Source organism: Prunus avium, chromosome 3 (genome assembly GCF_965620075.1).
Source record: "Prunus avium chromosome 3, drPruAviu1.hap1.1, whole genome shotgun sequence".
Classification (NCBI taxonomy): Eukaryota; Viridiplantae; Streptophyta; class Magnoliopsida; order Rosales; family Rosaceae; genus Prunus; species Prunus avium.
The window spans coordinates 1,717,790-1,730,725 of NC_142286.1; the positions used below are offsets into that span (position 1 = coordinate 1,717,790).

The window sequence follows — 12,936 nt, forward strand, 5'->3', positions numbered from 1 at the left end:
AATTAGAAGACGAAAAAAAAATACTGCTAAGAGCCATTGAAGCTAGCCAGAAACCCTAGGGGCTAGCCTTGGAGCTGCCATATACCTCATCTACCAGCCCGACCATAGTCTTGCTGAGCCCAAAACTTTTTTGTAGCTATATCTTTTAGCCAACAAGCAAGTAGCCCAGCCCGACGAAACGCCTAGGCGTCCAATCCAAATCCCATATTTTGCCCAGCCGTCTTCAACTCCATTTCTCTAACGTCGCTTCTCTTCCTCCTCCTCATTGTTTCACTTCAAACCCACCGCAACACCCCACCTCACCTCCATTTTTGTTCTTCAATCGGCTCCTCTCCTCCTCAGGTATTTCAAGCTCTTTCTCTTCATGCTTTGCTTGCTTTACTTTCAACGTCACCATAGTAAGGGCTTGGAGTTTTCATCTTCACCATGTTTTTTGTAGTTTGAAGCAATATCTGGATATCTTAGCTGAAATATCAAGTCTTTAATTATATGGTGCATGTGATTAGTTTAGCCACTATTGATTGTAGCAGGTGGTGTGTTGGCAGATGTATTTGGAACCTCACTCACCTCACAGTCCCAGTTCAGCAGTTCACAGCCAATCTTGGAGGCTTGTTTTGCTTATTTGCTCCCAACCAAAACCTATTGATTTTTCAGCTAAAGCTTCATTTCATACAAGCTGCAGTAACCCAGATTTTCACGGGCTCTCAGTGGTGGGCAGATGAAAGTAAGTGCATTTATTTATTTAGTTTTTTCCTATTGAATATTGATCGCTCAAAAGGAAAAGAATTGTGGGGAAAATAGGGCAATTTTAATATCAGGGGAGATTGAGTTACAGAAAGTATGCTGGGTGGAACAACAAACGATTGCAAAATGAACTGGAAGCATTCAAATTTTATTAGATGTAACATTTGTTGAAACTACCCTACCTTTCTTTTCCTTATCATCGGAGATATAGTTGCCTACCAAAGCTTTCCATCTCCTACTCCTATCCTTATTAACAAGGCCGTTTCTATTCGTAGGGACATTCAAAATTTTATATAGTCACTCAGTTTTGATTACAATGCTATATATACCTTCTCATTTTCATTCAATTTGTGTATATATGGGACCAAAAAGTAATTTCACCCCCTCTTGTAAATTTCTTAAGTAGTGCTTGGTTTGCAGGAAAAATCAGACTTTGATGGAAAAAGTATGGAGATTTAGGTTGTGTTTTCTACACAAAGGGCCAAACCAAATCATCAGAGCACTGCGCATGTTGCCAATCTGCCACTTTTCATCTCCAAAGGTATGCCCAACTAACAAAACCAAGAAAATTTTCCTGGAAAATTTTGACCCAGAAAGAAGTAAATTCACTCTCACTCATCAGAATGTGCATTCCACTTTATTGAACTGTCCTTCGGATTTGATTGCACTGAGATTCTTCTTGTGGTGTGCTCAACAACCTAATTTTTTTCACAATAGGATTGTGTTTGACCACATGGTTGGTGTGATCAAGCGCGTGATGGAACGGTACAAAACAGTTAAATCGGTTGTTAGGGAATTAGCAAGTGTAGGGTGTGTTATAAAATCTCAGACATTTTTGCTCTTGCTGAGGATTTATTGGCGTGGCAGAATGTATGAGATGGTCTTTGAGGCAATTGAGCAAATGGGTGCTTATGGTTTTACTCCGAACACGTTTGTGCGTAATGTAATCATTGATGTATCGTTCAAAATTGGGCGTGGTGATTTAGCTATTAAGTCTCTGGAAGAGACACCAGTGCCAAATTTTTTGACTTTTAATATTATGCTGTGTAATTTATGTAAGTTCAATGATTTGTTCCATATTGGAGATGTGTTGAGAATGATGTTGCGGTGGGGGTATCACCCAAAAGTTGAGACATTTGAGATGCTTTTGAACTGTTTTTGCAAAATGGGTAATATAGTGGAGGCACATCAAGTTTTGGGTCTAATGATTACTTTGGGCATCTCTATGTCTGTAAATGTTTGGAGTATGTTAATTCATGGGTTTTGTCGATTGCAGAGACTTGATGTTGCTGGTAAATTATTGGAAAAGATGGTTGAGACTGGTTCTTCTCCTACTATTGTAACGTACACAACTTTAATCAGAGGATTTTTAAAGTCTCACATGGTTGGCGATGCATTCAACGTTTTAAGTATTATGGAATCTAAAGGAGATGCCCCTGATCTGGTTCTTTGTAATGTGTTAATAGACTCCCTCACTAAGGTTGGGAGGTACGATGATGCTATTGATGTTTTTGTTGACATGCGATCACGAAAATTGTCTCCCGATTCATATACTTTCTGTTCATTGTTATCCGCCATATGTTCTTCTAGGAGGTTTTCTCTGTTCCCCAAGTTGGTTTGCGGACTTGACATAGAAGCTGACTTATTAGTATGTAACTCACTTCTCAGTTATTTCTGTAAGTCGGGGTTTCCAGCTCTGGCTGTGAAGTTTTATAAGGTTATGCTCGATAGAGGTTTTACAGCAGATAAGTATACTTTTGTTGGATTATTAAGTGGACTATGTAAAGCTAGAAGAGTTGACCAAGCAGTTGATGTGTACCATGGGATTGTCATGAATTACCCTGGTCAGGATGCTCATATTCATACTGTTCTTATAGATGGGCTTATAAAGGTTCGTAAATTTGATAGAGCCATTAGCATATTTAAGAAAGTAGTTGCAGAGAGATATGCACTTGATGTTGTAGCTTATGCAGTTACCATTCGTGGACTTTTTATGGGTGGTAGAACTGAAGAGGCTTGTTCACTTTATCGCCAAATGAAGGAGGTTGGTTTGACTCCTAATGAATATACTTACAATGTAATGGTCTCTGGCTTTGTTAAAGAAAGAGATCTTAATATGGTTAATTTAATTCTACAAGAGATGATTGAAGCGAAAGTACGACTGAGCTACAATACGGTCTTGAGATTATCAAAATTCCTCTGTAGACCATATCATTTGAATTCAGTTATTGAACTATGGATTGAGATGAGAAATTTGGGTTTGATATCTGCTGAGGTAATGCATGAATTACTTCCCGATGAAGTTGTTGAAGGTGTGAAAGGAGATGATGGTCACATTACATTTTCGGATGCTTATTCAGAAACTGATCTACATGTGGAGACATCTGGCTCTGAAGACTTCTGTGATGTGGTTGCTTCGATAGGTTGAGACTTATATGCCTCTTGAATGTCTTTTCTTGGAAATTCACAATTTTGAATGCTATTTCGTCTAGCATTCTAAAGGTAATTTTTGTAACTTCAATTTTGTTTCCTGTCCAATTGGTTATGTTTAAATTTCTTTTGGCCTTCATGGTTTATTTTAAATTTAATCATTCAATTTGAATTCGTGAATTTCTTTTGGATTTCCTGTTCGTAGGTAGTATCATAAATTCAACTCAATTACATCAACCTAACTATCACCTTAACTATGCTAGTTGTGGTTACTTCAACCAAGAGCTTGTTTCTCATTCCTAAACTCTTGTGGCTTTCACTTGTTTCTTACAAATGTTACTACATAAAATTTCATTAATGGACATTCTAATTCACACACAAAAGTTTGTGTATCATTAAGTAGTCAATTATTACTTATTAGGTGCACAAATTAGAATTGAACAAACATATTAATCTAACAAAATAAAAGGGGAACTTGTTTTATTAGTAATTAGGGGAAAAGGTACCATACCTTTTACTTTTAAGTGTTTATAACTTGTACAGATGGTACAACTCAATGCTAGTTGCCAATTATTGGAGTAAATAAAAAGGGGGTTATTCAAGATGCAGATTATATACTTCTTTCATCTGGATCCTTATGGTTTCTTCATTTTAATGGATCTCATCTAATCATGGCTTTTTCATGCTTCACTTGTTTCAGTTCATGCTTCAGCTCACTATGATTCATTATACTTACTCTGTTAGCTGGCTTTTATATTTGTTGGGGATGCTTGGTCTGGGTGCCATCCATTTATACTTCTCCCGACATATTCCTGGTCAACCGTCTTATTAATCTCAAAACTAGTTTGCCTAAATAAAATTGTGAATTTAGTCATCAGACTTCTGCAAAGTTTCTGAAGGTGTGTTCTAAGTTTGTTAACTAGTGATTTCCCTATTTTGAGGGATGCTTTTTCCTTGGTGAATATTAATATATGTTGGTCATGTTCCTGGTAGTTATTATGGACAGTGGATGCTCAATGAGCATGGGGAAAAAAGGGCTAACTTACTGTTTAGGTTCTTTGGATAAATATTATGAAATGTTCATGAGACATGTCTTGAACAAAAATAATAATACTAATAATAACTTTGCGAAGTCAAAGTCCTGGATTTTAGCCAAAATTTGCAAGAGTGCTAGAACTTCAAAGTAAAATCCATGGATAGGCTGGATGCTTTCCGCAGTGGCTGAAATTTCTCAATTGATTTATCTGTTCTTTTCTTCTCATTTATACCATTGTCATTTGTCGCATTTTTCAGCTAGCACTTTATAGTTTGGTGGTGGAGCATCTACATCAAGTATATATGATATGGCAGGCAAAGGCAAGAATTTTTTCAAAGCAAATGTTGAATGCTTGATTTGGAGAAAAGTTCCACATGAGGTGTTTGTTTCCTGAAACTTATAATGTGATTCTCCTTAATTATATGTATTGTATAGTTTGATAAATATACGTTGGCTGACAAAAAGAGATCTCATCTGTCCATATCTTTACAGATAGTCCCTACACTACCACCACATATATGGGAAAACAACAAAGACAAGCCTTTGTAAACACCACAGAATGGTGAGTGTTTTAATTTTATCTTGTCAATACTTAGATTGTGCATATGCATATGTACCTGAGTAATTGTCTCACTGCTTTTTGTTAAACATGGGGAGTGAGAGTTGAGCTGTGCTTTGTCCTCTTTGTTGATTTTGTGCAATGAGGCCATGGTAATTGGCATCTCTAGTGGAGTGTAAATCAAGTCTATATAATTTAGCAGGCTAATAAAATCATGGGAAGGCTAATAAGTTGTTTCACCGAAAAAAATAAAAAGAGATAAGTCGTTGCTGACCATGCAGATGCAGATGAGGTTTATGTCAAACAAGTTCCATTCCAAGGGGAAGTAGAAGTGAATCTAGAGTTGAGCATAGAAGGGAAAGTAATCCAAGTGCCACGTTCCAATTAATCTCGATCAGATGATATTGAGAGCAAGTCTTGGAATCTCTGATGCTGTTCTGGGTGCATGGTGCTGGTATATATCCTTGTCTCTTGCCCCTACCAAGCAAGCCTCTTGGACACGATTTTTTCGGATTGAAAAATCCTCCTTTTATTTTGAAAATGGAACTCGGAGGCACTTGCTAGAGAGTTGTTCAAACATTCAGACACATATATACAACAACTCAATGTACACAACCTTATGTAACCTGATGACATGTTTACTTATTTGGAAAGGGGAGGGGGGAGATGATGGGTATTAGAAGTAGTAGTTGATTCAATTTTAATTCCTTCTCCCAATTATTGATGTATCTAACGAACGACTTCCTCATTTCAAATAAGTAATACCAAGAACATGTAAAAGAGGAAAAAAGGAAAATTATATAAAAGACTTACCGAGTCAATGACTAATGATGATTACTTTTACTGTTATACGAAATTTGGCACTACAACTAATTCGACTATAAAAAAAGAGGAAATAAAAAATTCTTAGAATTAGGAGATAAACTATACTAAATTGGAGGTTCGTACCGAAAATCACAGGATTAGATCTAGTCTACCTAAAAAAGAAAGAAAGTCTAACAAGTGTTACATGATAGCGCAGCCATTAGCATTTTCTTCACTAAAGTAAGTATAAGGATCCATTGCTTGCTCTTGCTGTGATGGCATTGGCATGTTGTTATTCATATCATTATCATTCCAGTTTGCTCTCCCTTCATCCATCCTCATAGCCGGCATCATGTTCATGTATTGCCCTTGATTTTGGTTATAATAATTGCCATACCCATACCCATACCCATACCCCATCATCCCTTGTGCTGCTGGACCCACTGGATAGCTGCCCATGGGCCCCATATAATAACCACCCATTTGCCCCATCTGGCCCATAAGACCCACCCGGCCCATATGGCCCATCTGATCCATCTGAACCACATGGCTCATCTGGCCCATCTGACTCATCTTGGCCGTCTGACCCATATGGCCCATATTGGCCGTTTGATGCATATCTCCAACATTGCCTCTACCTTGTGTCCATCCAATTTTATCTTTACCTTTTTTATCAATCTCTCCCATGCTAACCTTGGGCATCTCATCAGCATGCAAATGAAGATCATCAACCTCATCATCATCATCATGCAAGCCAAGATCATCATCATCATCATCATCATCAGCATCAGATTCCTCCTCCTCCTCCTCCTCCTCAGGCAATATGAACGTGACAGCTTTTTTGGGTTTACCACCACCAGCTTCCATGTTCTTGTTGAGTTGTTGTTGTTGGGGTTGGCTTTTTTCTGAAGCCCTTTCATCTTTCATGAGGTCTACGCTATGCGCTTTCTTAATCTTTTGAAGCGCCTTAATGAGTAGGTTTGAATCACTAGTATTGTCTGCCACTTCCACCACCAACTTTCCTTGGCCGAAATCAAACTCTCTCAGATGCACGCCATCAAATTTCTTCAACACGCCCATTATTTCCTTCTCAAACGCGTCCACTTTTTTCTTATCCTTCTTGCATCCTTTGCATGCACAAGTTAGTACTCCGAAAGTAAGCTGCCTGCCCATTAATTCTTGTTCGTTGTGTATGAGAGAGAGAGAGAGAGAGAGAGAGAGAGAGAGAGAGATTGGTTGAGTTTGAGTGAATAATGTGGTGAATTGTAGACAGTTTAACAAATCACACCTCAAACACCTCTTTATATAGTAAACATAACTAATAAACCCCATTTCAAAACGGAAAACATATCCTTCCTTTTCTTCCTTTGGAGAAAAAATAATGCTAGTTGAACAAGGAAAAACAACACCCTCAGAAGGAAACATCAAGGCCTCCTAATTGATCAGGGAAGAAACAACTTAAATAGGAAACATCAAGTCCTAATTGATATCAGGAGAAGAAACAACTGACAAATATGGTAATATCTTACGAACAAATATATATATTCATAAAATCTTAAGAACAACTTAAATTACAATAAGGAAAAAAAAAACAGAAACTAAAAATTACATAATTGTGAAGAAAAAAAAATTAATAATCTCCACAACGGTCAGGAAAAAGAGAGATTAAACCTATAAACTTGCAACATATATTAGCACACCCGACAAAATTCAACTTTTTACTGTCTGGAAATTTTACCATCTGCCAGCATGGCTTTTTGTTACTCATTTTACTTTTCGTATAATTTTTAATTTTTGCTATTTTTCTCATCCTTTTTTTATTTTCATTTATTTTTTTATAAAGTTCAGTAAACTTAGAAAAATAAAAATTACCGATGGGGTGTTAGAATGGCCCAGGCCTTTGGTGTGCTTCCAAGGGGTCCTAGGTTCAAGTCCTCGTGGTATTGTGTGTGTGAATTTTCCCCTTCCCCCTTCCTCACTTGGGCAAAAAAAAAAATTAAAAATTAAAAATAAAGGTTAGTAAACCAGGGCAAAATTATAAATTGGGTCCTGGTCATTATTATTTAAAGTGGTTATGCCATTTGAAGAGAAATTCTCAATGTTTTTTTTAAGTACAAGCGAAGCGATTGGGGAGGTTGTTTACACAAATATTCATTGAACGGGGGTCTCAAACCTCTGCCCAAAGGGGGAGTCAGCATGGAGCCAGTGTGGTCCCAAGCCTCCACTCCATTTTTACCTCTTCTATTTGAATATTATATATGATATATTATTATAATATATTATATTAGTTTTAGGATATTTATCCGAAAATAAAATAATATATTAGGTTCTTTTTGTCTACAAATTAACCATAAAATTTCTTGATCTCTCTTCTACTCATCTCCCTTAAATCTTCTAGGTTGGTAATGATTTTTGCACTAAAAACTACTCTTCCTCTTTTGTTTTAAAGCTCGGTGAAATTTACAATTTCCTCATTTTTTTTTTCATGTATGAGTTGGGTTCCTTAATATTACGCTTTATGAACTCTATTTTTCTTTTCTTTGTTGGAATATAAATTATTAATTTTTAAGTCTTTAATAGTGTAGATGATGAAATTAGTATTTAACCAATTTAAAATATAAAATTCATGATAATTATGAAGAGAAGACAAGTTTTATGATGGGTCACATCTAATGTGAAATACTGGCTCCACCATAATAAGGGTGGAGGTGGAAGAGCTCAACCAACTAAGTTATACCCTACAGACAACCCTGAGTTTCAAATACAAGCAAAAACTCATAAATTAATCAAAGTCTTCCGGGTCGAATCAAATCATAATGAAATTGGGATCTCATTATGGACTAACAAATTGGTTTATTTGTTTATTTTATTCGTCTCTAGTTCGTCGGTTCTCAGATAATTAAGGGTAAAATTTATTATTTCTACCACCCCAATGACCTGAAACTGAAAGTAGGGTTTTTTGAGTTCAATTGAGCTTTATTCTATATAGCATGACTTGGTTAATGAGGGTTCAGCAGCAAATTGTTATTACTTTTTGCTTCACCAATTTACCCTCTGTTATTACTTTTTTCTTCATCAATCGGATGATATTGAGCCAAGTCTTTGAATCTCCCTGATGCTGTTCTGGGTGCATGGTGCTGGTATAAGTCCTTGTCTCTTGCATGGCCCTACTATTACTAAGCAAGCCTCTTGGACACCTTTTATTTTGAAAACGAGTAATCGGAGGCACTTGCTAGAGAGTTGTTCAAACATTCAAATACATATATACAACAACTCAATGTATACAACCTTATCTAACCTTATGACATGTTTACTCATTCGGAAGGAGAGTATGGAGAAAATGGGTATTAAAATTATTTTGATAATAATTAAGAAAATTGTTTTATTTAAAATATCAGGAAGGAGTAGTCGATTCAATTTCAATTTTTTTCTCTAAATTATTGATGTATATGAAAAACATGTAAAAGAGGAACAAAGGTAAATTATATAAAAGACTTAACCAAGTCAGTAAACTAATAATGATTACTTTTTACTATTATACGAAATTTGCCACTATAATTGAAGTCAACAGTAGATCGACTATAAAAAAAGACAAAAAAGTCTTAGAACCATAAGATAAGCTATATCAAATTGGGGTTCGAACCAAACATCATTAATATGCAAGTCAATGTCTTTTTTCATTAGGCTAGATCCGTTGGCGTAAACTATAGCAATTCTTGTTTCCTAAAAGAGAAAGACAGCGTGAAGATCCATTTCGTGCTCTTGCTGTGATGGTTGCTCACCGCCACCATTGCCTCTTTTGGCCCTCTTTCTCTTTGTTGCCCTCTTTGGCTTCGTTTCCATCACCACCACCACCAGTCACAATATTATCACCCTCTCTTTTACTTCTGCTTCTTCTGCCAAGCCTTCCTACACATCCCCACCATTGCCTCTTTACCTTTTTGGCCCTCTTTCCCTTTGTTGCTTTCTTTGGCTTCGTTTCCATCACCACCACCACCACCAATCACAATATTACCACCCTCTCTTTTACTTCTGCTTCTTCTGCCAAGCCTTCCTACCATCCTAGCTATTTTTTTCTATCCAAATTTTTCTTTACCTTTTTTATCAATCTCTCCCATGCTAACCTCGGGCATCTCATCATCATGCAAATGAAGATCATTAACCTCATCATCATCATCATCATCATGATGCAAGTCAAGATCATCATCATCTGCACAACGGTCTGGAAAAAGAGAGATTAAACTCAATGGCGGAGCCATGAATTTAAGTAAGAGGGGCACCCTTAAAAATTCAAACACTTTCTTTTATGACAAATCAACCTAGTTTTTAAGAAATCCGTAATTTTATCACTTTTCTCTATTTCTTTTCTTTATTTTTTGTATGAATAACCTATAACTCTTTTATGATAACAAAATACATGCAATTCAAAAGAAATTTAGACATGAAAGAGAAGCAAAGAAAATAGTGGACATTTAAGAATTTGTGAGGAATTTTATAATATTTTTACAATATCACTAACATATAATTGTCTATACAATATTTAAGAGGGGCCAGTGCCCATGCATTGGCTCCACCAGTGATTAAACCTATAAACTTGCAACATATATTAGCATACCCGACAAAATTCAACTTTTTACCGTCAAGAATTTTACCATCTGCCAGCATGGCTTTTTGTTACTCAATTTACTTTTCATTTAATTTTTAATCTTTGGTATTTTTCTCATCCTTTTTTATTTTATTTTATTTTATTTTTTTCGAATTTGTATTTTCATTTATTTTTGCCGTGATTGATAAGGGTCGGTAAACTTAGAAAAATATATAAATAAAGGTCAGTGAAAAGGGTAGCAAACGTAAACTAAGAATTTTCGCATAAAAAAATAATAGTAATAATAAACTAAGAATTTTTTAAAAAGTTCAAAAGGATTATTTAGGATCAGTTAACTAAAGGCAAAATTCCTGCCCAATAAAAAGGACAAAATTAAAGGTTGGGCCCCGGGTCTCTCTTTTTTTTTTGAAACACAAGGAAGAACTCAAAAAATCAGTGTCTTCCGAGTCTAAACGAATCCAAATCATTCCGTTCGCGGCTTGATTATTGAATCAGAAAACTGGAAAGAAGTAATCTTTGGTTAAATTTCTAAGCGACTGAGCACCAGTTTTCCTTTGTTTTGAGGCACAATCCTAGGGTTCGCTGCTTTTTTGCTTTCTCTATATTCATCTGAGAATTTGTGCTCATTTTTCTTAATCTACTATGTTTTCTCTGTTTTTTTTCCAGTTGAGGAGATCACGATTTTCTTTTGGGTTATGTTATGTATTTCTTGAATTTGAAGGATTTAATTATTAAGTTGTCAGTTGCCAAGGAAGATAAAGGTTCATGAATCAATTGATTTCTGTTGTCTTGTTAGATTAGGAGCCATTTGGCTGAAATTGGGATCTCATTATGGAATAACAAATTGGTTTATTTGTTTATTTATTCTTCTGGTTTCATGGGTTCTCAGATAAGGGTAAAATTGATTCTTTCTGCCACCCCAATTACCTGAAAGTAGGGTTTTTTGAGTTCAATTGAGCTTTATTGTGTAGCATGAGTTGGGTTAATGTGGGTTCAACAACAAATTATTATTACTTGTTGCTTCACCAATTTACCCTCTTTGATTATTGGGGCGGTGCATAGTTGTCCTGTGATTACCTCTGTTTTGAAAGCTCATTCTTTCCACTTATGAATGCTCTCTGCCATGTGCATATACTCTTTTTGTGCATTGTTTTCAATTTTGTGATCTAGAGCATAAGTTTTTGCTTTCTTATCTTATAGACAAGGAAAATGTCATCATATGAGAATGTTGTTGGTGGGAAGCTGAAGCTTAAGGGAAAGGCTCTAGATGTGAAGGCTCCTGGAATGAAGAAGAAAAAGAAACATAAGAAACATCAAGATCAAACATCTCTCCTCACAGAACATGAGCTCTCAGCTGGTAAGTCATCCTTTTGATATCAAGTTGAAGTCTTCTTTCTTTTTTTTCTTTTCAAGTTTTAATAAGCTGCCTTTTTACCTCTTTTTATTGTCATGCAAATTGAGAAACGTTTGGTCAGATACGTGTGTGTAAAAACACAAGCAGAAATGAAGAGAACTGTTCTCTAACTTCAGATTAATTTTTAGTTTACTATATATTTTATCAATTCTGTGTGTGATCAATGGTTCTGGGATCACCAGTACCCTCCAGTACTACTGTAATACTTAATGCCGTTACTACTGAAATACTTAATGAACAGTCAATGATGCTAATTTCTTTGATTTGGTCATAGTATCATTATATGCAATGCAGTTTTTCTTACTAAGAGCAAGCCAACCTAGTAACAAAATTTGATACTGTTTTTGAATTGAAATATTATGATGATGTTTATCTGGGTTCCTTTTCATCATCCCATTTAGTTTCCAAAATTATTCCTTTTGTTTGAATTTAATCATTCAATGCGTGTAGGTGGAAGTACAGAACTATCAACGAACCCTGATGATGAAGAAATAAATGATGCCAACAAATCAGGTGAGGAGGGGAAGGCTCCTCATTATGATGATCATCTCACACCTGCAGAGAGGCGATATATAGAGCAGAGAGAGAGAATTGATACACATAGGATGGCCAAGACAGCAAATAAATCCCACCGTGACAGAATTCAAGACTTCAACCAGTATCTGGCAAACATGAGTGAGCACTATGACATTCCTAAAGTTGGCCCTGGCTAAATCTGGGAAGTCGTTGAATATGAAAGCCAAAGGATCAACCGTCTCGTTTGTCGTTTTGAAGCCAGTGCTATATGTATGGTCTAGTTCATGTGGACATCGAATTTACAATTTGTATTCTATATGGCGGTTTCTGTTCAGATCTGTGTAGATTGCTAATGACATTTTATTTGCACCTTGCTTTTGTGGTACCAATAACGTGTTTAGTCCTTATGAAATTTGCATGTTCTTCAAAGCCTTCATATTCTACGGCCATCTCAATTTCATTGCTTGGCTGAAAAGCAGTAACTTGCTTCCTAGCAGTTCTTCGTGTCTGGAGGATGATTACACGGCCTTAATCTCTCTTTTGGTTTTGCCGGGTGAATGCGTTTTAATCTTTCTAGCCTGCTCGAGATCTAGCAGGTAGCATGGATATTTCTTGTCTGGTTTAGGTGTACAAATTAAGTGGAATTGATCACTATAAAAGTCGAACGTATAGCTCATGGCCCTTCAAAAAGGTCATGGGTTGGGGCTTTGTAAGGCAAGCATGCTAGGGGTAAACATCGGGAATGTGCTGACTAATAAAGGTAGCTTACCAATTTACCGAGCTTTAGGTTTGGAGCTAGAACTACTAATCACTTCTTCCACAGCCCA

General features: G+C 36.2%; 2 protein-coding genes across 7 annotated transcripts; both read left to right on the top strand.

Moving 5' to 3' along the window:
* Nucleotides 1-5,486, top strand: LOC110749993 (Pentatricopeptide repeat (PPR) superfamily protein). 5 transcript variants are annotated; one of them, XM_021950228.2, is made up of 6 exons: nucleotides 1-342; nucleotides 528-724; nucleotides 1,165-3,246; nucleotides 4,468-4,589; nucleotides 4,703-4,772; nucleotides 5,051-5,486. In XM_021950228.2, the coding sequence occupies exon 3, from the start codon at nucleotides 1,181-1,183 to the stop codon at nucleotides 3,170-3,172; it is 1,992 nt and encodes a 663-aa protein (XP_021805920.1). In that variant the 5' UTR covers nucleotides 1-342; nucleotides 528-724; nucleotides 1,165-1,180; the 3' UTR covers nucleotides 3,173-3,246; nucleotides 4,468-4,589; nucleotides 4,703-4,772; nucleotides 5,051-5,486. The 5 variants fall into 5 exon arrangements, with proteins under 5 accessions (XP_021805920.1, XP_021805918.1, XP_088107104.1 ...); XM_021950226.2 differs by having other exon boundaries at nucleotides 531-724; XM_088250978.1 differs by having other exon boundaries at nucleotides 531-724; nucleotides 5,057-5,486.
* A 5,060-nt stretch (nucleotides 5,487-10,546) lies between these two features.
* LOC110749996 (7-dehydrocholesterol reductase-like protein) lies at nucleotides 10,547-12,538 on the top strand. Of its 2 annotated transcripts, none has more exons than XM_021950232.2 (3): nucleotides 10,547-10,756; nucleotides 11,380-11,536; nucleotides 12,044-12,538. In XM_021950232.2, exons 2-3 carry the CDS (start codon nucleotides 11,389-11,391, stop codon nucleotides 12,304-12,306), a joined length of 411 nt encoding a protein of 136 aa, XP_021805924.1. In that variant the 5' UTR covers nucleotides 10,547-10,756; nucleotides 11,380-11,388; the 3' UTR covers nucleotides 12,307-12,538. The 2 variants fall into 2 exon arrangements, with proteins under 2 accessions (XP_021805924.1, XP_021805923.1); XM_021950231.2 differs by having other exon boundaries at nucleotides 10,548-10,743.
* Nucleotides 12,539-12,936: the final 398 nt, after the last annotated feature.